We start from the raw sequence: 27569 nt of genomic DNA on the forward strand, positions 1-27569 counted from the left end.
ACGGTTGGAACTCCAACCATAATGGCCAATTTGGATAGAGAGGGAGGGAGGGAGAGTAAAGTACAGTTTGCCGGAATTTGAATTTTTTTTACCATTAGAGCTACCCCTAGCCAACGGTAATCATGCCCTTTCCTTTTTCTTTTCTTTTTGTTTTTGAAGGAAAGAATTTCTTAGAAAGAATCACATCATTTTTTTTTAACTAAATGGTCAAAGAGTTCAAAACCTATTTAAATTTTTACATTCAAAACTTATTTAATTTTTTATTAAGGTTTTAAATGGTTTTTTTTCTCTTTTTATCTTAATAAAAAATAGTGGGTTAATCCCACATTGGAAAATGAGTGTGAGTAAAAGAGGTTTAAAACCTGTGCTGTGTATCCAAGAGTTAGGCCCTTTTGGATATACATCACTGTAAATTTCTTTAAAAAACCTTTTCCCCTCTCCCCGTGTATGTGTGTGTCAAAAATACTTATTATTCTCAAAAGAAAAAATAGTGAGTTAATCCCACATTGGAAAATGAATGTGAGTAAAAGAAGTTTAAAGCATATACCATGTATCCAAGAGTTAGACCCTTTTGGATATACACCACTGTAAATTTCTTTAAAAAAACATTTTCCCCTCTCTCCATGTATGCGTCTGTCAAAAATACTTATTGTTCTCAAAAGAAAAAAATAGTGAGTTAATCCCACATTGAAAAATGAGTGTAACTTATTGTTCTCAAAAGAAAAAATAGTGAGTTAATCCCACATTGGAAAATGAGTGTAAGTAAAAGAGGTTTAAAGCCTGTGTTATGTATCCAAGAGTTAGGCCCTTTTGGATATACACTATTGTAAGTTTCTTTCAAAAACCTTTTCCCCTCTCCCGTGTATGTGTGTGATAAAAATACTTATTATTCTAAAAAAAAAAAAAAAATCTTAATAAAAAAAGTTACTAGACTACTAGCAAAATATATATTTAGTATGCATGATTTAGTACAATCACTTAAGTATTTTAGTGGTTAGATGTGTGGTATAAAGATTTACTCTCTTATGTCTCACATTCAACTCCTAACCTGCAATTGGGGGGCTACTAGGCTGCCATGGGATATTTGGTGACCCATAACCTAAGGTTTGGAGTCATTTTGATTTTTCTCTCAAAAGTTTCAAAATTTTGATTCACTCCATTTTAAGTTTTTAACTAGCAACCCCACTATCTATTTTCTGTTGATTTGTCTGTCAAATGATACCTCAACTTGCCATGTATGATGTATGATGTATGCTGATTGATCCAATGAAATCATGACATGTGTTGTTCACAATTCCACGTCAAATAAATAGCGTAAATCACTTTAAAGAAATAAAATAAATTCTTTAAAATTCAAAATCGCATAAATCATAAACAAATTAAATTAAAGAAAACTATTTTTTTTATCTTCAACATTTATTGGGTATCCAAACAAAGAAGACTTTCTCAACATCAAATCCAACCCAGCAACAATCAAAATTATCCTCACCTTCCTATCCAAGTTAAGAACTATAGACTAGAGTTGTTCTTAGGACAGAATAAGAGAAACCCATAAACAACAAATTCTTCTAACTGTAACTAGACCCATGAAACATAAGTTTCTTAACTAAAAATTGTGTTTACGTAATTTTCATAATAAACTTAACAAAACGTATGAACAAACTTGAGCTTATTTAGGAAACTTAATGAAAGTATATTAACAGTTTTCAAGAGCTCTTTCTGGAGTTTTTGGACTCTCTTGATTTGGGTGGTCACTTAACTCAATAGCTAGTGCTAATTGAAATGCTTGACCATTTGGATTGGGATCACCAGATTCTCTAGTAGGCATTCCGGATTCTTCTGAGAAAGAAAAGTGGGAGTTCGTGTGGACTAAAAATCTTGATGAATTTTGTGGGCAGTTAGTGTTTGTTGAGGCATCAGTTGTTCCAATAACGTGATCACTGTCTACGCCATTTCGAGGTGCACTATTCCTAAAAGCATGCGAGCTGAGGTCTCTTCTGTCAAAGATTCTTAAGGTATGATAAATTCTTCTCCATATTGAGCTTTCTGAATTAAAGCGAATCAAGATTTGTTGTCTCTCCTTGTAAAGGAACATAGAAACAGAGATGATGAGAGCAGACAAGGAAGCGATCCCCGCAATGAGGAACAGGCCAGAAAAGCTTGCAAAACTGAGGCTACCAGAAGAATCTTGGGTGTTAGAATCTGGACAATTGGTTTGTTCCCCTAGCCATTTTTTTTCAATCTCTTTCATCTTCTCTCCTTCAGTTACATTTAAGATTGCTCTTGAAACATCAGATACTAGAGGGGAACCTATTGGAAAGACCTATGACACATTAAAATAAAAGAAAACTACATGAGCAACTACACACCTAAACAAACACACGAACACATGAGAGAGAGAGAGAGCTTACAAAGCCAAACCCATCAGTTTTATATATTGATCCAACCATAGTATATTTGGAGCAATATTTTCGTTGAAAAAGCTTCATGCAAGGGGTGTTATCAAAAGCAGCAGCTATACCACCATTTGCACTTCCTTTTGATAAAAGTTCATCACATTCTTCTATAGATTTATATTCCTTCAGCTTATTTTCATCAAAATTCATTTCTTTTAGGATTCCCGAAACAAAAGAAGCTTCATGGTAGCCAACATACACCCCACTCTTAATAAGTTGGTTGACATCAGTAACAGTTGGTTGAAGCTGTTGAACTGTTAAGAGTGATGCCAAACTTGCTGTGTAACTTTGAGTGAGAATGAGCACCACAAAAACCCATATGATCATCACAAACCTAGCAAAGTTGCTTACCAATGCCTCCCCTACAAATTATATTCAAATGGGTTTTGGAAAAGAACATAATTGCATCATATATATGAAAAGTTAATATGAGATTGAGATATTATCCAAGTATACCATTAGTCTATGGGAAATGTTAACACTATTATCACTTTATTATAAAAACCTTACAAACTAACATGACATTAAATGTGATTACTGTCTCTTCAATAACATAATAAATAAATATTTGAATCGCTTTTGTGATGAATGACATATCAATTTGTAATATTTATATAGTAACATTTATACTATCACTAACATCCCTATTAGTCTGACTTGTTTTTATGCATGATAAAAGAGAATTTAAGGAATCTTAGGCAGTAATATTATAGTTTCAGACAATTTTTTGGCATTGTAGATAGGCATGCAGGATGGACAAATAGTTTACTACTTGATTGTTTTTGAAGTATGGATATTCCTTACCTTCTGGTTTCTATGAAAGAAGTTTCTAAAGCTGTAATTAGCCTACAAGAGGTGAATATATGTAGTTGATGCATTTTGCATGGTCCTTGTCCCAAGTATTTGAACTATTCATTAGTATTATAAAAAATTTGAAAATGGTGAAGGGAACTCACTCTGCGCAAAAACCATGGTTGAGAAGGAGTACCACAAGCTTGTTCCAATCTCATGCAATGGAGGCCCGCGAAATTCATCATTTACTCGATGTTCAAGAACCCAAACTACAAAGCCAATGAAGACAAAGAAACACCCACTTGTCATCCAAAGGTCCCAAGTTAAAGGCTTCAAGAACACCCATGCACTTTTCCTATTGTTGTCATTGATTGGCACTACCATTGTTACCCCAGATTCCGTGTATGGCAATGTGAAGTCGACATAGTTAGACCTGTTTGCAATAATAGTTGTATCTCCTACCACAGCATCAAATTTCTGTCAAAGTAAAATATTTATATCCGTCAATCTCAGTACTAATTAAGCACCATTGTTTAGATATAGTAGGGAATAAACATGATTTCTAGATATATTGGACATATCTTTCTAGAAATGTACTTAGTATTATTCATGTATGAAATTAATTATATTCACGTATAGCATTAGGAGTTATACATGTAACAAATAATTGTTTATACCTATGTAATCTTCTCACTTGTTGTAAGAAAAAAAAATATTGAGTTCTTAATTGTTTCTAAAACATTTGGAGTAGTCAAGTGTTTCTCATATCCCCTCTACGTACTTGTGTGTGCCTTCAAATTCCAATAAATTGGTATCAGAGCACCATATTTCTGGAAAATATAGCAATGAATGGGATGCACTTTTGGCAATTTAATACTCGGATCACAAGATGTTTGGTAGATAGTTGAGAAAGGATATATGGAGCCTGGAAATTAATGAAGCCACTTTGAATCCAACTCAGAAGGATTAACAAGCCGTTACTCATTTATCCATTACTAGATGATGCCATGTATGAGAAATTGGCAAATGCAATAAGTGTGGGAGATTCTCCAAACCTCTCACAAAGGCATCAATAAAGTGAAAAAGACTCGCCTTCTAACACAAATAGGAGAGTTTGAAGCTCTTCACATGAAGGAGCCTGAGTCAGTTTCTAACTATTTCACAGGAGTCTTGGTACGTAGTTACAAATCAAATGAGGAGAAATACTGAAGATGTCTGAGATGTTCGTATCAGTGAGAGGATTCTTACTCTTTGAAGCTAAAATTTGAACATGGTGTCGTGGCCATTGAAAAGTGAAAGAGCTTGGACAATTTCGTTTGATGAACTCATGAGGTCATTGCAATCCCGTGAAGAACGGTTAACTAGAAGTACGTTCGAGAGGAGCTATTGAGAAAGTTTTGTTAGTTTTCTCTAACTGACAAAAGGACATGCTCGACATCAGAGTCCAATAGTTCAAAGGGATCGTGATCTTGGTCGTGGTTTGTTGGGAAATTTCTGAATAACAATGGAAAGATGAAACAAGTAAATAAAGAACAAGACTTGGTACAAACAGTCTTTTCCTTACTCAATATGTGTCCCCACACCTGTTGCTAAGGAGTTACTACAAATTTTGTTCTCAAGATACAACCAAGTCTAACACTTTTGAAAAAGACCCACACTATTTTTATTGTTTCTAAGATAAATATGTGAAGTTTTTGTGTAAAATAAAAAATAAATATTATTAAAAAATTAGAAACAATTTCCCGTCATTAGAAACATTTTACATATCAATTATTACAACTTTTGGCTAAAAAACTGCGAAAAACAGCAATTTTTTCTGCATAATTTTGCCTCACACACTTCGCTCCTTCCAAGTGTCAAGCGAACTATGAAAATTTCAAGTCAGAGGGCACATAGAGTTTGCCTTTTGATTTTGCCTCTCTCTTGTGAGGCGAATTTTCGCCTCTCTTCTATGGTACAAAAAATTTCATATCTCTCGGCAAATTTTCTACTTGTTTCTTTCACTCTACCTCACCTATAGAGGTAGTCACACTTTTCCACATACACAAAAACAAGATTAGAAAGCAAAATCTAAATGAATATATATATATATATATATATATATATATATATATATAATAAAGGTTCTCCTTGAATGTTTGGGCAATCAGTCTATTAGTGACAAATTCACCCACAAAATAAAATGAAATGAATTTCTATCATCATCAGTCCTTTTTTTGGCTAATTTCTTCTTGAATAGCATGAGTATTTTCATTGTAGGAAATGGTTTAGCTCAAAACATATTTGAAGCCTTGAACTCCAACTTCCAATAAGTTACTTGTGTTCTTTCACGTGCAATGCACATAACATCACTTGATTGATTGGGCTAAATGAGTCATGTGTATTGCACATGATAAGGATTTAATGTCCTCTTCCTATTAGTGGTTGAAGCACAAGGTTCTAAATATGTTTAAAGCCAAACTTTGTCTTTTGTGGTATGTATGTACTTATGTTAGATATAATTCAAAATGCAGTAAGATGTAGTTTGTTACTAACCCCAAGATATACTTGATAGACCATATCATTATATGTACCAGCGCTGTCCCCATTAGGCTTTGCAAAGGGAATGAACTCGTAGCTAACAGCATATGGCAGTGTTTCCATTACAGCTTTGAAGATGTCTATGCTATAACCTGTGACATGTTTTGTGTTAGTGCTAGGATCATGTGTCACCTTAACAAATTCAGTACAAGCATCCTTCACAGGAACTCCTATTCTCAACTTCTTCCCGTTTGGTGGAATTTCCCAACCTTTTGGGACACACCATGAATCACCCGGCCATATAATGGGTCCTACATTTTCCTTGGAAGTAGAATACATGCTTTCGTTGGTAGAATTCAATTTCCTTATGAGTCCATTTTCTGGAGTCCAAAATGCAATCACTCTTTCTCCATTACCATTCACATTAATTATCTGAAAATTCGATGATTGTTGTTGCTCATTATGGAGACTAAACTCTCCAGCAAGGCCATTAAATCTTGTGCTCAATAATGCTTTGCTAAGTTTGGGACCATTTAGAGAGATTGCAAGATCAGTTGAGTTACTTGAAGTAGTTGTCTTTTCAAAGCCAAAATTTGTAGTCCAAGCCTTCTCAATTGCCCTTGCTAATGCTGAAGCAGCATCATATGCCCATAGACCTATAACATCTAATTCAACATTCAAAATGGTTGGGTTGTCTTGATGGAATTTCCTTTTCCATCGAATTGTAAAATTTTCAAGCTCAGATGTTTCTAAAATATCAGTCTTTACACCCAATACCCCTTGCATTGAGTCACGGAGTACTAAAGATTCTATCAGGTGAATGGAATTGGTGATAGCACTGGTCATGATCCAAACATAGCCTTCACTCATCATTCCTATCTCTTTTGCATTGGTGAAAAGCTGAGAACCAAGATTGGGTGGCATGTGCACTATGAAGACTCTAGTTTGCATTGTTTTCAACTTACAAAGTTCTTGTTCAATTTGTTCATCTGTGGCCATTGGAGGAATGACACTTCGATAGGAGATACGAGCATCAACATCTTGCAAGGCATCAATCAAGAAAGGTATTATACTTTGCCCATAGTCAGTATCTATATAGATTGGCACAACTTCTCTCCAGCCAAAGGCTCGGATAATTGCACTTATAGCTTTTAGTTGAGATGAGTCATTTTGAGCGACTCTGAAAAAATATGGACTGCGAAGGGAAGTAAGAGAAGGACTTGTTGCTGAGAATGATATAATGGGCACTTGGGCTTTCTTCCCAAGATCAATGACGAAGTTGGCTTCCATAGAATTTTGTGGTCCAATAATGGCTTCGACTTCCACAGTTCTAATCAGGTCTAGGGCTGTAACTCAAAAACAAAGAGAAATCCAATCAAAATCTAAGTTATTAGGAAATTAAATTCAAAGACAAAATTTGGTAACTATCCATTATACTTAACTAACTTATAACACGGTGCATATGCATATTGCATTTTAAAATATGCAATTAGATGTATTTTATAATTCTTACATAAGCTAAACATAGTGATTATTATATTTTGCTAACTCCTAATTCCTAAAAAAGCCTTGTAAGAATATTCTTAGTAGAAAGTACAAATTGTTCATGCTTATGTATTTTAATTTAGAAAAAAATATATTATTTTACTTCTTAACTTAATTTTTGTTATTGTGATGCAATGAATTTATTTCATGCATTCATTTTTTAAATAAGAAATGAAAAATTAACTTCTAAAACATAATATAATTTTTAATTGATATTTATATTTGAACTAGTAATAAGTTTTTGTAAGAAAATTTAGGTTTTAAATAAATTGGACGTAATTTCAAATGGAATCTAAATAGAATGAGTTAGAAATATTTTTAGATTAAGTAATTTTAGATGGACTTAAAATAATTTTATATAGGTTAGAAGTATCATACATTCAAAATTGTATAAATAAGATGAAATGACAGTTAGCACAAATTGAAACCCATTTAAAAAATAGGGACATTTGGCCTCAAATTACTTGTCTATAGTACCATCGATATCTCAGATTTGATATAACATAACTTTAGCTTTAGCTATATGGTAGTAGTTTATTTGTATTAGTAAGTCTAATGAAGCAAGCCATGCTTGCAAAGCAATTTTGGAGAATAAGCCATAACCCTTAGTCCCTTCTTGCCAAAACTTTCAAAGCCAAATATTTTCCTAGGTGCTCTATACATAATTGTTCACCTAAACCTCACCACTCCTAGTTTGGAGGAATATCATCAAACAGGATAACCCAAAACTTAGGGAAGGCAGATGGTGGATTGGAAGAGGGTCGGATATTCCTCTTAACCACCCTGATTGGTTTCCATGTCATTCACAGAACCTGCAAAACCCAAGCCTAACCACAGGCACTGCAGCTGATCTAATTGATCATGGTTCTGGTGCTTGGAAATCTGACTTGGTTAGAGCTATTTATCCTTTCCCTCAATGCCCTAAAATTATGAGAATTCCCATCTCTAAGACAGGTGCAGTTGCGGATAGACTTCTGTGGAAACATTCTAGCTCAGGGGATTTTAAAGTCAAGAATGCCTACAATTTGCTGCTTAAGGAGTCTGCTCACCCTCCCCCCAATTTAACACAGGCCAAACCAATTCCCTTCTGAGGTGTGGAATCTCATATGGAAGGTGAAAGTCCTCCAAAAAATTGGCAATTTTGTGTGGAAACTTAATGCATGACAGCCTCCCTACCTTCCTTACCTTAAGAAATAGAGGAATCCCAACTACCAGTACTTGTCCTCTGTGTAATGCAGAGGATGAATCTGCTTCCCATTTGTTCCTCTATTGCACCTTTGCTAGAGCCTGCTGGCATGGTTCTCCTTTAGCTGTCCACACATCTGAGTTAAGCAGTACATTGGTTCAAGTCTGGGTTGGTAACATCTTGATCAGATATAAGCAGATGAATAAAGATATGATGGACTATCTTCAATCCATCTTCACCTACCTTTGGACTATGTGGAATCACAGAAACCTTGTGGTTCATGAAGGCAAGACACCCAATCCTATGGAAGTAATACTAACTGCTCAAACTTGTGACAAGAATCAACATTAGGCAGCTTGTGAATCACTGTTCAGCAAATCAAAGAATTGGAGGGCCTTGGGATTTAATCATCAAAATTTCTGTAGCTAGGAGAAAAAATAAAAAAGGAGTGCCTATGCTTTTGAAGCCACTAACCTTCAAGGAATGACCATGTTCACGGGGTGTACTAGTAGTGCAGCAGCAACAGGTTTTGATGCAGCTCAGGAAGCTCTTGTGGAGGCAGCTATTCGAGCTAGGAGCCTTGGGTTTAACAAGATTTTGGTTTTGAGTAGCAGTAGAAGAATAGTCCAAGTCTACAATATGTAATGTGTACCTAGTTGGCAAGAAAAGTCTATGGTTGCCGATGTCCTAGCTCTACAGCAGCATGGTCTTGTTTTTAAAGTTCTTTTTGTTTCCAGGACTATTCTTAGTAATGTTTACTCTTTAGCTGACTTGGCAACTAGAGTGCCTATCCACCACAGCTGGGTGCACCCAGCAATTTTGCAAACTCTATGTTCTAATGCTTCCTTTGATTGGTATCCAAAAAAAAAAAAAAAAGTATTTTGTCTTTTGTCTTTTTATTTTTTTTATTTTTTTTTTAGGTTTCTGGACTATTATAGTTTGGCTTTTGTTGTTGTATTATTTGGTTTTCTTTTATTATGTCTACCTTATGACTTTGATCTGTGTTATGTTTTAGAGTTAGTTTTATAAACTATGGTTTTGATCATTATATTTTAATTCTTGATGGAGACGTTGGAAAAATAAAAAATGAGAGTTCAATTTTTTCCTTTTAGATTATATTCTTAATTTAAGTTTAAATTTTCCCTATATTATGATTTATGTTTTTTAATTATAGTTTTAGAAAGATTTCATTCTTGAATTATCTAACTCAATTCAAATTCAAAATAATACTCTTTCTATCAAATGATAAGGGTCTTTTTTTAATTTTTTTAAAAAATAAAGATTTGTCTAAATAAAAAATTTTAAATTAAAATTTCTGTGGGGTGTAGAAATTTGATGAAGTGGTGTTGCCACGTGTCATACCTAAACCCGAGGAGGCCAATTCCGTTCCAAGGAGATCACACCCTCGGATGGTAAGGCCTCGTCAATGGCATGTTGCTAGAGGAGGTCCTACCATTGAGAAAGAGCTACGGAAAGGGGGTTAGTCCGAACATGACTGAGGGGATGGTGGTTGCCTCTACATTTAATGCATCCTATCAAATTTCTTGGCTGCATTTATGTGGAGAAGACCCCTGAACAGTGTTGTCTTGGCTGCCGCAACTCACAAGGGGTTTGGGAAGGTGTTTGATGGGACAAGCACTCAAGTAGTGGCCTGAACGATCAACAAATGGAGGGCCAAGATCATCTAAAGGGAGCTATATAACGTAAGAGACCCTCCAAGGAGAGAGGACCAAAACATCTGTAGATAAAACACTGTAGCAACAAGAACTGAAATTGTACTCAAGTTTAAGAGTGATATATATATATATATATATATAAATATATATATATTTATATATAAGGACCACTCTCCTCGGATTTAGCCAAGGAAGGTTTTCTTAGTACAAAACTTATTTTCCTTTATTTTCTTACTATATTTGATTCACTGTGCGTGTTGTTTAATCCATTGAAGTCTAGCTTTTTAGCCCACTCTTTACAAATTCATTGTATTGGGCTCTATAGGCCTTAACTCATTTATCTTTTGGGTTTAGGAACCAAAGCCAAGCCCTACAATTGGCACCGTCTGTGGGGAAGGCTTGAGCTTTAGTGAGTTCAACATCCAACCATGGTAGGATTAGGGCAAGAACAGGAGGAGTCTATTGGTTCCCAACGTCAAGATCAGTTCCTCAACCTTGAGCGGAGGAAGGACCGTGAGGTTAGTGTGCACACCACGCATACTAGCAAGAGCCAGTCTCAAGGCAGGAGTCACATCTCTCACTAGAAGAATACCAAAAGCTTGCAATTGGAGATTAACCGTCTTCGCAGGAGGCTACGCCGCAAGCAATGAAGAAGGACTCCCTCAGATTTTGAACCTTCTTCCGATGATAAGGGAGATGGTAGCTACAGGCCGAGGTCCAGGACTCCTCCCAATGAGTCTTTTTCGTACGATGAAGACCATCATTACAAACAGAGGAGTAAAAGTCCACCTCGCAAAGGTCTGGGCAATGATGCTATAAGCAGGGCTCTTAACCAGATCTCTAAATCATTGTTTATGCATAGGATTGAAAGGGGAAAGCTTCCTTGGTGTTTTACTCAACCAACATTCACCATGTACAATGGAAGAACGGATCCTGTGAAGCATGTGAGCCACTTCAACCAGAGAATGGTTTTACATTCTAAAAGCGAGGACCTAATGTGCAAGGTGTTTCCATCCAGTTTGGGGCCTGTGGTGATGAGGTGGTTTGACGGCCTGAAAAAAGGCTCTATCAACTCCTTAGCTTACGTAACCTTTGGACCTCGTTTTGTGACTTACAACAGGGTTCCTCAGCCTTTGGACTCTTTGTTGTCCATGGCAATGCGGGAGGGGAAGACCTTGAAAACGTACTCCGATAGGTACTGGGAGATGTTCAATGAGATAGATGGGGATTTTGATGACATAGCTATAAGGATTTTCAAGGTCGGCTTGCCTGCCGAGCACGACTTGAGAAAATCTTTAACTAGGAAACCAATCAGAAGTGTGCATCGGCTCATGAACCGCATTGACTAGTATAAGCGGGTCGAGGAGGACCAGCAACAAGGAAAGGGGAAAGTTAAGGTGGTCCCTCAGGATAGAAGGGATTTCAAGTCGGATAGTACAATAACAACCAACCTCGGAGAGATTTTGTGGGGCATTCAGGATCTACTACTACTCAAGTAGTCAATACTGTGTTCTGAGAGCTAGTACACCAAATCCTAGAGAAAATTAAGCATGAGCCATACTTTCAATGGCCAAATAAGATGGGAGGAGACCCCACGAAGTGCAACCAAAGTCTCCACTGCCAATACCACCAGGAGCGGGGGCAGACTACTGAAGATTACAGGATGTTGTGGAGTCACTTGGAGCAGTTAGTCAAAATTGGAAAGTTGAAGCAATTCATGTATCAGCCTAGTGGGTAAGGTGGTCAAGCGGGGTCGAGAGCTTAGAGAGACGCTTCTACAAGACCACCTTCGAGTACAATTCATGTCATTCTTGTTGCTCTAGGAAGGACTAGTTCTCGACCATCCAGGGTGCTGTTTATAGCTTAGCCATCTATCAAAGACTCGCCCCCTGATTCGTAGAGGAGTAGAGTGGGGGTCTAACCAGCTTTAAGCTTTTCCGATGAGGACAAAGTTGGGACCTTGCAGCCACATGATGATGCTCTGGTGGTCACCCTTAGAATAGCTGGGTATGATGTGAAGAGAGTGTTGGTAGATCAGGGTAACAGCGTAGAGCCCTGACCTAATTAAGGGACTGAAGCTGAGGTCCAAAGACCTAAACTGCTATGATTCCCATTTAATAGGGTTTGATGGGAAGGTTATCTTTCCAAAAGGCCAAATTCGACTATTCGTTTAGACAGGGATATGGGTTGTGGAAGTGAACTTCATCGTGGTAAATGCCTACTCCCTTACACGGCTATTGTGGCAAGGCCTTGGCTTCACGCCATGGGGGTCATGCCTTCCACCCTACACTTGAAAGTGAAGTATCTGTCTGTGAATCGGGTTGAGGAGCTGGTGAGGAGCCAATCCATGGCTAGACAATGCATGGTGGCCGCAATTAAACATCAGATTGGGGGTGAGTCCTTAGCTTCTATAGGGACGGACTTTATAGCAATCAAAGGTGCTAGTGCTATCCATGGAAGTGGAGGAAGAGGGGGTGAAATGTGAGCAATTGGAAAGAGGTGTCATTGGTGACGATGAGGAGAAATTCTTTCAATTCAGAGTTCAGTTGCCTCCTCGGGAGAAGGAAAAGCTGATAGATTTCCTTTGAAAAAACATCGATGTATTTGCATGGAGCACCTACGAAACCCTTGGGGTGGATCCGGACTTCATTTTTCATCATTTAAACGTCAATCCGTCTGTCGTCCCCAAAAGGCAACCACCTCGGTGCTCATCTAAGGAACATTCTGATGCTGTCAAGGATGAAGTACTTAAACTTAAGTGGGATGGGGACATAAATGAGGTGTTTTACCCTAAGTGGTTGGCTAACACAGGAGTGGTGAAGAAGAAAAGTGGAAAATGGCGGGTGTGTGTGGCCTTCACAGATTTAAATAAGGTTTGCCCAAAGGATCCTTTTCCCTTGCCTCAGATAGTTCAGCTGGTGGATGCGACCACGGGACACCCTTGGATGAGCTTTTTGGATGCTTTCCAGGGATATCATTAGATACCGTTAGCTCTGAATGACTAGGAGAAGACTTCTTTCGTTACGCCCACAGGGAATTATCATTACAAAGTGATGCCCATTTGGGCTGAAGAATGCGGGGTCTATTTATCAGAAAATGATGACCAGAATGTTCGAACCACAACTAGGCAAAAATACTGAGGTCTACATAGACGATATGGTGGTAAAGAGTACAGTGGAGTCTGAGCACATAAATGATCTCACAAATATTTTCGAGACACTAAGAAGACATAAATTGCACCTCAATGCTACTAAGTGTTCTTTTGGAGTAGGCTTTGGCAAGTTTCTGGGTTATATGGTTACCCATCGCGGAATTGAAGTCGACCCAGATCAGATTAGAGCAATCAATGACCTGCAGCCTCCTCGAAATCCCAAAGAGGTCCAGAAGTTGATAGGAAAGACTGTCACTTTGAATGGATTCATTTTTTGGTCAACGGACAGGTATAGGCCCTTCTTCCAGTTGTTGCATAAGTGGAAGGGATTCAAATGGACGGAAGAGTGTTCCTCGGCCTTCTAGCAATTGAAAGAATATCTTTCTCAGCCACCTATTATGTCCAAACCCAAGGAGAATAAGGTTTTGTTCGCTTACATTGCTGTAGCCTCACATGCGGTGAGTCTGGTACTGGTGCGGGATGATAATGGGGTGCAGAGACCAGTTTATTATGTGAGCAAATCATTACATGAGGCAGAGGTTTGCTACTTACCACTGGAGAGGGCCATCTTGGTAGTAGTGCATGCTACGCGAAAGCTCTTAAATTACTTCCAGGCTCATATTGTTTATGGTTTTAACCCAACTTCCTCTCCGATCACTGCTTCGGAAAGTTGATTACACAAGGAGGGTTGCAAAATGGGCAACGATCCTAGGAGCCTTCAATATTAAATACATGCTTCACACTTCTATAAAGGGCCAGGTCCTCGCCAATTTAGTAGCTGAGTTTGTTGAGCCTTCGTTTGAAGAAAACGATGAAAGACCAAGTATGGATAGAAAATCAGTTGTGATGGTCTCCTTGCAGGAGCCTCTATCTTGGAAGGTGTATGTTGATAGCGTAGCAAACCAAAGGGGATCAGGGGTGGGGCTGGTTATAGTATCTCTTGAAAGGATCATCATTGAGAAATCCTTAAGATTGGGCTTTTCGGCCACGAACAATGAGGATGAGTACGAGGCTTTGCTGGTAGTAATGGTTATGGTTCAGAAAATGGAAGGAAAAGCAGTGGAGATGTTTTCAAATTCGAGGTTGGTTGTAGGCCAAATAAAGGAAGAATTGGAAGCCAAAGATGTGAGAATGCAAGAGTATCTGAACTAGGCTAGGCACTTGTAATCAGGATTTGACTCTTTTTCCTTACACCAAATTCCTAGAAGCAAAAATACACATGCTGATTCCCTTGCCACTCTTGCAACCTCCTCGGCGCAGAGTTTACCTCGGGTCATCCTAGTCGAGAATCTATGCAACCTTACCGAGATGGAGAGGAAGAAGGTCCAGATTCATCAACTTAGGGTGGGACTTGGTTGGATGGATCCTATTGTCCTATTCCTTAAGGATGACATCTTGCCCGAGGAGAAGGGGGAGGCTAACAAAGTGTGAAAAAAGGCTCCTCAATTTTGGCTGTCCGATGACCGAAAGTTGTACAAGCGCTCTTTTTCGGGGCGATATTTGCTGTGCATCCATCCTGAAGCAGTGCTCCTAGAAGAGTTGCATGAAGAGATTTGTGGGAGCCATATAGGAGGCGAATCCTTGTCTCACCGGGCCCTTACTTAGGGATATTGGTGGGCCAATATGCAAAGAGAAGAACAAAAGTATGTGAAGAAGTGTGACCAATGTTAGAGATTTGCTCCTAACATTCACCAACCAGAGGGAATTCTTAATCCTTTATCTAGTCCCTAGCCTTTTGCTCAGTGGGGCTTAGACATTTTGGGGCCTTTCCCCAAAACAGCAGGAAATAAGCAATGGCTTTTGGTCGGCACTGATTACTTTACTGAGTGGGTTGAAGCTGAGTCGCTGGCAAACATTAGGGACGTGGATGCCAAAAGGTTTGTGTGGAAGAACATTGTCACTCAGTTTGGGATTCCTCACACCCTCATCTTAAACAACGGACTTCAGTTTGATAGCAAAGCTTTTAGAAGATACTGTTATGAATTGGTATTACAAATAGATATTCCACTCTAGCTTATCCCTAGGAGAACAGGCAAGCTAAGGCTATCAATAAGGTCATAGTGAATGGACTCAAAAAGAGATTAGATGATGCAAAGGGCAAATGGGTGGATAAGCTTCTACATGTCCTCTGGACATATCAGACTACCCCTCGTAGGTCGACGGGGGAGACACCCTTTTTAATGACTTACGGGGCCGAGGCTATGACTCCTCTAGAGACTGGATTCCCAACGTTGAGGACTAGCTTATTCGCTCCAGACAACAACGACCATCTACTAGAAAAAAGCCTAGATCTAGTCGAGGAGTGGAGAGAAAGTGTCATAGTTCAATTAGCATACTATCAGCAGAAGCTCAAACAGGGGTATGATTCAAGTGTAAAGTTAAGGCCATTGGCCCCTGGGGACTTGGTACTGAGAAAGGTTGTGGATACTGCAAAAAACCCAACATGGGGGAAGTTAGGGCCCAATTGGGAAGGGCCATACCGTATCACCTTGGTGACAAGCATAGGTGCGTACTTCCCAGAAGATTTGGACGAAAAAGTTGTACTGTGACCTTGGAATGTAAATAACCTACGAAGGTACTATTATTAGTGAAAGGCAACTCTGCCATGTTTCCATTTATGACATTATGCGTTGCATCAATTACCTGTATGAATATCAAACAGAACCTTGGTCATGTCTGGCTCCTCGGACCACATATTTCGGGTAAATTAATATTCTTGATTACCTGTAGGAATATTAAACAGAACCTTGGACATGTCTGGCTCCTCGGACCACATACTTTGGGTAAATTAATATTCCTGGTTACTTAAGTGGATATTAAACAGAATCTTAGTCATGCCTGGCTCCTCGAACCACATACCTTGGGTAAATTAAAACTTCCCATTATTTCTCTCAGTATTAAACAGAACCTTGGTCATGCCTAGCCCCTCGAACCACATACCTTGGGTAAATTAATACTTCCCATTATTTCTCTAAGTATTAAATAGAACTTTGGTCATACCTTGCCCCTTGGACCACATACCTTAGGTAAATTAATACTTCCCATAATTTCTCTAAGTATTAAACAGAATCTTGGTCATGTCTGGCCCCTTGGACCACATACCTTGAGTAAATTAATACTTCCCATTATTTATTTAAATGTTAAACAGAACCTTGGTTATGACTAGTTCCTCAAACCACATGCCTTGGATAAATTAACACTCTCCATTATTTGTTTAAGTGTTAAACAGAATATTGGTCGTGCCTGACTCCTCGGACCACATACCTTGGGTAAATTAACACTTGTACTTATACAAGCCCCCTATGGAATGAAGTGCTAAGTGAAATTATAAGTATAAGGGCCTTCCTGGATTATGTACCTTGAATAGGCATGAGCTTCACTATCATTTGAGGTTAAGGAGTAAATCCAGAAGTACCCTTCATCCTTTGAACTATTTACTTGGGGTACACAGAGTTTGTTTCTTAAAGTTGAGTTACTAGGTGCCAAATGCCCTGAATAAGGTAAAGCTGTCCAACCACACTACTAATCACATGAAAGACAATAGTTGGACTGTTAATTGCATGACTAACTGTTAACTTAAGGGGTCAGAATATATCTTAGTCAAGGTGATGGTCATCCTTTTCACTGTTTACACGGGTTTAATTCATTTGACTTAGCAAAAATTCATTACTATTAACTTTTGTTAAAGTATGGGTATTCACCCTTAGAAGCAACATCAATCTAAAGCCTCAGCAAGGAGTAAAAAAATAACTACAGCCAACCAAAGACAAATATTGCAAGAAAAACAAAGTCCCACAAAAGCAAAAGTCTATGTCTTTTCATTGATTAAGAAAGGAGTTACATCTCAAACATGGCAAATTGCCATAACAAAGGAAAATTATATACAAAGAAAAAGAAAAAATAACAATAAGTAAAAGGAAAAGATCCTAAAGCTATGCCTTGGTTGGAGGAGGGTCATATTTGCTACCCGGCTGGGAGACAGGAGGATTGGTGGCCTTGGGATCAACTTCCTTGGATTGGGGATTAGGTTCCTTTGCCTTGGGAACAACATTCTTGGCCTTGGGAGCGGCATCCTTGGGCTTGAGGGTAGCTTCTGAACCCTTGACCTCTGGCAAGGGCTTGACCTCCTTGTCCTTACCCTTGTCCTCTGGTCAAGAACCACCCTGGCCAGCCCCTTTACCTTTAGCCACCTCAGTCCCCTGGCCTTGGTCACCAGCCTTGTCAGGTCCTTTGGAGACCTCAGTAGGAGGAAGAGAGGCTTAGGTGATGAAGGGTTGCTCAGAGGAGGTTGGTGTAAGGGCAGCGGGAGGAGGGAGTGTAGTTGGAACTTCACGGATGTCTGTAAGGTAATAAATGTTCTCAACCTTCCTCCACTCGGAAGCAGCAGGGACAGCTACCAGGTTGAGCGCCTCTACCCACACTTCTTGGTAATAGTCCCTACAGACCTCCGCTAGCTCCTCCGCCAAATGGACCTTGGTTTCTTGCACCCCACGGTCATAGGATGCCTACTCCGAAGCCCCTGCAGCTTCCTTGGCCGTCCGAGCAGCCTACTTGGCCTTCTCTAAATCTGCCTTCAACTCTTGGACCTGCTGTCTGGCGTTGGCCAACTCTATTTCAGCATAGTGAAGCCTTTTGTGCTGCTCCTCAGCTTGGTCCTAAGCATTCTTCAGGCTAGCCTCAGCGCTCTTTCACTCCATCTCCTTAGTTGTCAACTTCGCCGTGAGCTCATTTTTCTTTTGCTCAGCGACGCCTAGAGCCTTGTTGGTCTGGCACGGGGGTTGGCCTCGACCCTAATCTCATTTTGGAATACCCTCACCCATTCCTCGGCTGTAAACACCTCTTGGATGGCCTACACAGAAACGACAGATGAGTATGTTATTAAATAAGAGAAAAATGACCTGACATGATATTAGTGAGGCATGCTGAGGAATTTACCAAGGCCAGATCCCTCTTCAAGGACAGAAAGAGGTATGGTTGCCTCATATTCTTCAACGCAACCATGTCCTTTGGTAGAAGGAGAGGCTTCAGGGCCTCGACCAGGTAGTGGGCGTGCCCTTTCTGAAACTCCCTGATGGTGGAGTTCCATGGAATGGCTGCCTCGTCTAGCTCCAGCCAAGGGCCCCAAGCGGGATTTTAGAGGCCCACGTCAGTAGAATGCTCGGCCTCCTTACTCTCAACTGAGGAAGCCCTCCCCTGGCCCTTGGCTGTCTTCTATTACTTGGGCTCCTTTTGGGAAACCACCTCCCCTTTCTCGGTCACCTCCTTCTCCTTCCTTTTCTTCTTCAGATTGGCAACAACAAATGGGTTTACCGTAGGAGAAGGAGGGGGAGGGGAGAGTAGGAAGAGGCTGGGACCCTGAGGTGTCCTTGGGTGCCAGCCCTTTATTCCTTTCCGCAAGGAGCTCCTTTAGGCCTTTCTTCCTATTCAGGGCCATTTCTTCTTCCTCCTCGAAGCTTTTGTCCACTTGGGCAATTATGAACTTGGGGGAACGAACGATGGAGGACCTGCCAAGCTCGCCTTTCGAATCAGAGACCTGAATCACAAGCTCTTTTTGCTCCTTTCCCTCTTCCTCGAGATGAAACTAGCCTATCTCCACCTCAAGTGACAGATGCGAAGAAGCTATTTCTTCTTTCGGAATTGCCACTTCGAGGGGAGCGCGATTGGAGGGCAGCTCAACGGGCATAATGTCTTCTCGGGCCAAGAATCCAGGCACCGAGACGTCAATTCGTGCTAACCAGGGGTCACTCGCTTTGATCGCGTTGCCCACGTCCTGAAATTTGTCAGACAAAGGCTTGAAGTTGAGGATGAGATGAACGGCTCACAACTATCTGTCCTCGCTCACAAACACCTCGGACCTCAGCACCTTGTTAAGATCAGAGACGTTGACAAAGTTCAAGTTGGGAGCCACGTGTCTCTTATCTGCAAAAACCGTTGAGAAGCAAAATCACGGTTAGAAAGACGAACTCGCAGTCAGAAGAAAACAAAAGTGTAAAGGAACCAGAAAAAGAAAAAGAAAAAGAAAATGAAAAGAGGGCGGACCATAGAGTTGAGCCCTGTGTCAAAGGACCTAAACCTAAGGCACCCCACCTGGTTCCCCCTCCTGGGTTAGGCAGTGAAGATTGTCATGCCATTCACCGGAGGCGATTAGGTACTCGTCTTTCATGCATTTGTTGGATTTAGGGAGACACGAAACGAGCCTAACGACAGAAGACGTAGACTTAAGGTAATACTCCAAACCTGCGAGTAGATGGCACTCGTACATCCAGACGACGTCGTGCTAGGTGAGGTTCAACCTCATCTGCTCATTGAGAGCATCTACACTACCTAAGACCCTAAACAAGTTAGGCGCACATTGGTGGGGGCACAGCTTATGGGCGATTAGATAGTCCCTAGTCACACTACCTATGGGAAGCCTTATTCCCCCTTCTATGAAGGCTATCATGGGAATGACAACCTCCCCTTCCCTTTTGTGGGTAAACCACTCGCCCGGAGAGTAGTATTGCAGGTAAACGCCTCGGGGAATGTGGTACAAGGCCTTAAACCCTTCCATACATGCGGGGGTGTCAACTAAATGAGTGAACCTACCTATCAGAGCAGACTAAAGAGAAATGAAGGAGGTATTTGTGAAGAAGAAACAAAAAGTAGAAGGCCGAGGAGTAAAGACAAGGGTCACTTTTGAAGCTTCTTGAAAGTTTGAGGTTTGTGAAGTCTTAAAAGATGGAGGATTTGAGAAGCCTTGAGAGTGCGACGATTTTGAAAGTGGGGGAAATGAATCCCTCAGGCGCCTTATATAGGAGGCAGAATTGAGTGGGAGTTATCCCGCCTAAAATTTGAGGAGAGATGCCAGTCGTAGGATCTCCATCTCACCGTAGGACGTGGGGAACAAAGCGCCTCCTGGAGCATTTAATGAAGACGTTGCAGACTCCGAAGCACCAGAACGGTTACGAGGCACGAGAAGTGACGTTCTCACGTGTGGAATTCAATGAAGCGTGTGGAATTAATTGTCCAGGGTCAAAACCCCACTTTCCTCCTCCGATGAGAGAAAAAACCGGAGTTTTGAGGGGCTATTATGGAGTGTAGAAATTTGACGAAGTGGCGTTGCCACATGTCATACCTAAAGCTGAGGAGGCCAATGCTGTTCCGAGGAGATCACACCCTCAGACAGCAAGACCCCGTCAATGGCATGTTGCCAAAGGAGGTCCTACCGTTGAGAAGGAGCTATGGAAAGGGGATTAGCCCTGACATGATTGAGGAAATGGTGGCTACCTCCACATTTAATGCATCCTACACTGTTCAGGGGTCTTTTCCACATTTAATGCATCAAAACATCTATAGAGAAAACACTGTAGTAACAAGAACTGAAATTGTACCCAAGTTTAAGAGTGATATATATAAAGACCACTTTCCTCGAATTTAGCCGAGGAAGGTTTTCTTAGTACAATACTTGTTTTCCTTTACTTTCTTGCTATCTTTGATTCACTCTGCGTGTTGTTTGATCCATTGAAATCTAGCTTTTAAGACCACTCTCTATAAATTCATTGTATTGGGCTCTTTGGGCCTTAACCCATTCATCTTTTGGGCTTAGGAACCAAAGCCAGTCCCTACAATTTCAATATGCTATAGAATTCTTATATTTAAAAAAGAAATAGTTCTTATTAAAAGTAGTGCCACATTTTAATATGTAATAAGTGATAAATACTTGCACCAAAATTACTAAATTAATTTAATATAATTGGATTTTCTCTCAACTTTAGAGAAATTCTAGAGAGACAACATTATTTTTTATAATAATTTCACAAGAAGTCCTATGTGGAAATTATTATTGAGAAGGAAAAGGTTCTATCAATGGTGGGTCCAAACAGTGGTGGGTCCAAGAATTTTTTTCAGACACATTATTAAGAAATTTAAATTTTTTTTTAAATTAATAAAAAAAGACTTCAATATATCAAGTTATCAAAAAAAAAAAAAAAAAAAATCAAATACATGAAGTCTTACAATTTCTTTCTACTAGCTTTCATATTTTGAAATCATTACATAATAGTTCGTTATTAGTTTGCATTATCTATTGTCAATGTGGGTGGCTGTGACCATTTTATTTTGTTAAGTTTGTCTAAAATTTATATTTTTATGCATTCGTTATTGTCTATTTGCTATTTTTTTTATAAAGCTATTTTAAATTAAATGACAAAACTCAACATACTTGCACTGTATTACTTATTGACCCACACAACTACACTCATCAATACATAGATAATACACTAAGGGCACGTTTGGTAGACTGTAATGGTAATTACATAGGAATAAGAATAGGTGTTACAAGGAATACAATATGTTGTAATGTAATACTTATTACTATTCATTGGTTTGGTGATAATAGAATAATAGAACCCCGAAGACAATGGAATGAAAGCATTTTAAATCAAACTTAAAATATATTTTAGGAAATATCTTACTCATATAATTATATTTCCTAAGAAATAATATTTTTTTAAATTTGAAAGAGAGCTTAGTTTTTTTTTTTTTTTTATGATTTTTAATTTTCATAATTATTATGTACATGTGGAAAGTTTGTTTATTTGGAAATATATTAATTTTAAAAATTAATGCACTCACTAAAATAGTTATTACAATCTTTTTAGAAATAGTTATTACAATCCTTTTAGAAATGAATAGTTATTCCTCATTTTAAAGAATAGCTATTCATAAAGAATGATTATTCCCTGTAATAAAAATATAACTAAACTACTAAATAGCTAAATCATAGAAATAACTATTACATTACCGTGTCTATTACAATCTGCCAAATGTTTGAACAATGACTAAATTTTCTATTACAGTCTAAATGTTTATTTAACCAATCAAATGTTTGAACAATGACTAAATTTACTATTCTTTTTCTTTAATTACTAACTATTTAACAAAAAGTTATTATAACATGATAACAATGGACACACATGTAACAAACCCTTTATATTTCCTAATTATTAAATTATATAAAGTTATATTATATTTATACTATACATGCACATATTCACACACATCACAATTCACAAAAATAATGTTATAATGAAAATAAACAAATTATAATACACACATTCAGTATCAGACACTCTCACATGCACACGCAAGCGCGTGCACCTACACACACATATATCTATATATAATAATAATAAACGAAATATTTAACTTTTTATTGACATCTTCTAATTGCACCATGTGGCTACACAAATTTATACCACGTTTACATTTAAAAACGTCAAGGAATTGTGTATTTTCATTTTTGGTTACATACAATGCAGTATCAAAGTGACAATTGTTAACTTCTACGGCATAGATGAAGAATAAGGTGAGAGTTTGAGGTGGGGGGAGAGAAATAGTTGTTGTTCTGAAGCCATTGAATGGCTTTATGGGCTTGAATTCAGTATCACTTTTGAAATTTTTCTTCTTCCCATGCTTCATGACTCTATGTACAATTGTCCAGTTTCTTTTAAGAATTTCAATTCCTATTCATAGTCTTCGAAATTTTTTAGGTAATATATTCTTCAATTTTAATTGCCTATTATTAACTACTTCTTTCCTTTTCTGCATTGTTTTTTTTTTTTTTTTTCCTTTGATAAATTCTTAAATTTATCCAATAAATAAGATTAATTAGGAGAAGACAAAAGCGATGCTGCCATTGAAATTGGTATATTTCTTTCTTTTCAAATATTAGTGGTGTCTTAATATGTTATATTAACTACTCAATTGAAAACTCCCCAAGATGTTATCCCCCTAACAAAGAGTATGTTTGAGCTGTGACGACTCTTCCTTCTTTTTCTATGACGTCATTCTTACCATAAACAAGTTTAAATAATGAGCATGAACATGAAGATAACTCTTAGGAGAAAGTTTTGTTGTGGAGAAATTTGGATAGTGTTAATGTAAGATTAATTTAAGGTAAATGAGAATATTATTGATATGGTCAATATATAAAAGTCATGTATGTATTGTGATTTTCATTTTAGCACATGCACACTTGTTTACTCTAAATGGTAGATTAATATTAGGCCAAAATACACTATTGATTAATAAAGTTTACCTAGTTAAAGTTTATTTAATGGGTGTTAATTGTCCTTAAGTTTCAAATGAGCACTATCAATTAACCATTTTTTAAAAAATAAGTAAACAAAATGTTCATTTTGGAGAAGGACAATGGTCTCTCTCTCAAATAGGTATGGGTTTAAATTTGGGGAAAGTATGAATGTTTTCTAGATTTGGGCTTGAATTTGGAAAAAAGAAATGGGTTTGGGTCTAGATTACATTTGTAATTTTGTTGGGGAAAAAGGTTTTTTTCCCCCTTTATATTTGGGGTAGTTCACAATCCTCCCTCTTATCTTTGAAACCAACTAATTTCCTCATTTATGTTTGGAAAATGAGCAAATTCTCTCAATCCTATACTTTTATAATTAAATCTAATGGAATCAAAATGATTACAAATGCAATCCAAAAAAATAATAATGCAATTCTCAACTTTTTCTCTTGCCATGGAAGACTAATTATTTTTTTTAAAGGTTTCATTGGATTTAAATGAAAAAAAAAAAAAAAAAAAAAAGGGGTAACAGATTTGGGGTATTCGCCCATTTCCAAAACATAATGGGGAAAATTGGTTGGTTTCAAAGATAAGGAGGAGAATTGAAAACTATCCCAAACATAAAGGGGGAAAGTTTTTTTTCCCAATATTTTTTAACAAAAATTTTGCCACATCATTGCTCCATTAGATACATAAGCAAAGAAACTAACGGAAGTCAATGAAAGTATTAATAGCTCTCATTTTTTAAAATTCAGGGACCATTATTTGAAACTTTAGGGATGAAAATCGCTTACGAAGTAAACTTTAGGAAACAATATGGTATTTTGGCCTAAATTTAATGAATGGTATATGCCTTGAAAATTCTGAGTTTTTAAGTCATGCAAAGTCCTTAACTCATAGCTTAGTGTCTATTTGTGTCCAACTTATTTTTTTAGTTTTTAGCAATTATGTATAGTTTTTTAAAACTATATTTTTTTCACCTTTTCAAAACACAAATATATTTTAGCAAATTTTCAACAAAATGCTAAATAAGTTGGTATCAAATGCACACTTAATCAATGATTCGATCACAATAAATTCATTAATCCGCTACTTATTTTATTGAGCTCAAAATCAGATTTTTATAGTATTGTTAATCACTTAATCCGTTAATCCCGGCCCATAGCTACAATTTCGAAGGGCTAAGAGGAAAATATTGGAGAGTGAATGATAGAATAAAGAAATAGAAAACGAGACTTATCATCTACCACGAGACTTAACTACAGTCTGGAATGAATTCACAGCGAAGAAGAATAAGGTAGAGAGAGAGAGAGATAACCTGCAGCAGCTGCTCCAACAACATCACTTTTGGAGTCCCTTGAGTTAAGAACTACCCTGGTTCTGTAGTGACTATTGGAAGCATAGAAGTCTTCAAGGGACATGTTGATGCAACTGAAACCCATCTTCCCATTCCATGTATCATCGTTAAGAATGACACCCACATTAACTGGGATTGTCGTGTTTTGTGTCTTGGCCAAGAAATTAGTTTCGGAAAGAATAATGAAGAAGAAGAAAAGAGAAAAAGCATTTCTGCGGGTAGGTATCTTCATGAGTATCTTGGTACTTGGAAGCTTTAAGATTCCTTGCAGGATTTGAAGAATAATATATAAGCCTATATATAAGAATAAGATATCTATGCGTTGAAGTTAAAACTTGAAAGTTGAAACCAAATAACTAAAAAATTATTATTCTTTACTCTCAGAAAGTGAGGTTCTTTTCTTTTTGAAGTTTGTTCTTGTCTTCCCAAGTTACGTGGTGCTGTAGTTTTTCTTCAATCAGCTTTGGTTTCAACGTCTTGTTTGCCTTTGAAGGTGCTGTTTACAACTATCAGATTTAAAGTATTCTTAATTATCAAATTAAAAAAACAAAGATTTAAAGTGTTCTTATCGTATGATTTCTGCGTTCCTGTCTAGTCTGTTTGTCTTGGACATCGTTGAGAGGACTGGGAAATTTCGTTGATGAAGGCTTCTTTGGAGATTAGTGTAGAGTGGCTTTGCACTGGACTACCAATTTCATCTCAAAAGTGATTCTCCAAAAATAAAAACAAAAAACCAAAACCTATTGTTTTCTAAAGTTTGTGAAATGGGGGCTGTCGCCCATTTGAAATTTAAAAAGGGCTTTTATAGAATCTATTTGACAACTTTTATAAGTTTACATTACATTAGCAATGTAAACTTACATTAGCAATGTAAACTTACATTATAGACACACAAAATGTATATAATATTTTAAAATTCAGGTTTAATCTATTTGTTTTTGGACATTATTGAAAGGACTAGAAAATTTCCTTGAAGAAGACATCTTTGGAGATAGTGTAGTGACTTTGCGCTAAACTACCAACTTTGTCTCAAAAGTGGGCCAAAATGGCCCATTAGCATTAATTTTTGAAATATTTAGCAACAGAGCACTGTTTCGGAAATAATTAGGGAAATACCACTTTTTCGGGCCCTATAGCGGTGTTTTCCTGCAAAAATTTTTTATAAGTCCCATAACAGGTTTAAGGGGCCCTATAGTGGCGTTTTTAAGCCCTATAGTGACGTTTTTGGGCCCTATAGCGGCTTTTTCCTGCAAAAATTTTTTGTAAGTCCCATAACAAGTTCAAGGGGCCCAATAGTGGCGTTTTTAAGCCCTATAGTGACGTTTTTGGGCCCTATAACGGCGTTTTCCTACAAAATTTTTTTATAAGTCCCCATAACAGGTTCAAGGGGCCCTATAGTGGCGTTTTTTAAGCCCTATAGTGACGTTTTCGGGCCCTATAGCGGCGTTTTCGGAAAAAGTGGTACTTCCCTAATTATTTCCGAAACAGTGCTCTGTTGCTAAATATTTCAAAAATTAATGCTAATGGGCCATTTTGGCCCTCAAAAGTGATTCTCAAAAACAAAAACAAAAAAACAAAACCTATGGTTCTCTAAAGTTTGTGAAATGTGCGCTTTCGTCCATTTGAAATTTAAAAAGGGCTTTTATAGAGTCCATTTGACAATTTTTATTGGTTTACATTATATTAATAATGTAAACTTACATTGTAGACACGTAAAATGTATACAACATTTCTAAGTTCAGGTATAATCTGTTTGTTTTTGGACATTATTGAAAGGACTAGAAAATTTACTTGAAGAAGGCATCTTTGGAGATTGTGTTGTGACTTTGCGCTAAACTACCAACTTTGTCTCAAAAGTGATTCTCAAAAACAAAAACAAAAAAACAAAACCTATTGTTCTCTAAAGTTTGTGAAATGTGCGCTTTCATCCATTTGAAATTTAAAAAGGGCTTTTATAGAGTCCATTTGACAATTTTTAATGGTTTACATCTATATATTACTAAAATATGAAGCGTAGCGTTTACTGTACTCATGTTGAGCCACATCAGCATCCACGTCATTATCCTTTCTCTTTCCAATTTTCCTATAATTGTTTTTTAACATTTACTTCTTTTTTTTTTTTTTAATAATTGCACTTTCTCCAACCTTTCTCATGCCTTTTCCTTTTCATCTCCCCACTACCCTCAACTTTAATATTATTTTTCATCTTTCTTTATTTTGTCTCTTCATCTTTCCCTCCCTTACCTTTTCCTCTCCCCACTACCCTCAACCTTAATGTCACTATTCATCTTTCCATTCATCTTCCTTTATTTTGTCTCTTCATATTCACACCACCTTCTATAAATTTGTTATTCTCTCTTCCATTCTTTGCATAATTTTCCATCACAGAAAGGTTGTTTCTCCCCCCCCCCCTCTCTCTCTCTCTCTCTCTCTCTCTCTCTCACACACACACACACACACACACAATTATTTTTGGAGTATTTTTTTAAAAAAATTTCCTGCATCTCTGCATAAGTTGATAAATTTTTGTGTTTGTTATAACTCTGCGTTGGGTTGGTACAATTTAGGTTTGTGTTTTAAGTTTTTTTTGTTCTCTTTGATTGTTAAATATTATACTATTGCATTATAAAAAACTTTAAAAAGATAATATATAAAAATATAATATATATTATTCTATTACATAGCATGATTTGCGTAATTTGATGTTAATGTTATATATATATATATATATATATATATTATTTTGACTTTTTTAATCTTTTCATCTTATTTTATTCAATATTTAAACTCAGTCACATCCTCCATATAATTAAATTA

At 37.5% G+C, this 27569-nt stretch overlaps 1 protein-coding gene across 1 annotated transcript; it reads right to left on the reverse strand.

Annotated features, from left to right (window-relative positions):
* Positions 1–1696: 1696 nt before the first annotated feature.
* On the reverse strand, positions 1697–25037 carry LOC115961758 (glutamate receptor 2.9-like). The gene is made up of 5 exons (XM_031080683.1): positions 24714–25037; positions 5784–7114; positions 3413–3725; positions 2412–2818; positions 1697–2323 (listed from the first exon to the last, which is right to left on the reverse strand). Exons 1-5 carry the CDS (start codon positions 24982–24984, stop codon positions 1697–1699), a joined length of 2949 nt encoding a protein of 982 aa, XP_030936543.1. The 5' UTR covers positions 24985–25037.
* Positions 25038–27569: the final 2532 nt, after the last annotated feature.

Source organism: Quercus lobata, chromosome 9 (genome assembly GCF_001633185.2).
Source record: "Quercus lobata isolate SW786 chromosome 9, ValleyOak3.0 Primary Assembly, whole genome shotgun sequence".
NCBI classification, from domain to species: Eukaryota; Viridiplantae; Streptophyta; class Magnoliopsida; order Fagales; family Fagaceae; genus Quercus; species Quercus lobata.

Coding starts and splice junctions, on each gene's coding strand:
- LOC115961758 (XM_031080683.1), bottom strand. CDS start 24,984: ATGAAGATACCTACCCGCAGAAATGCTTTTTCTCTTTTCTTCTTCTTC. Junction 7,115..24,713: donor TGTTGGAGCAGCTGCTGCAG/GTTATCTCTCTC, acceptor TTTGAGTTACAG/CCCTAGACCTGATTAGAACT. Junction 2,324..2,411: donor AAACTGATGGGTTTGGCTTT/GTAAGCTCTCTC, acceptor AATGTGTCATAG/GTCTTTCCAATAGGTTCCCC.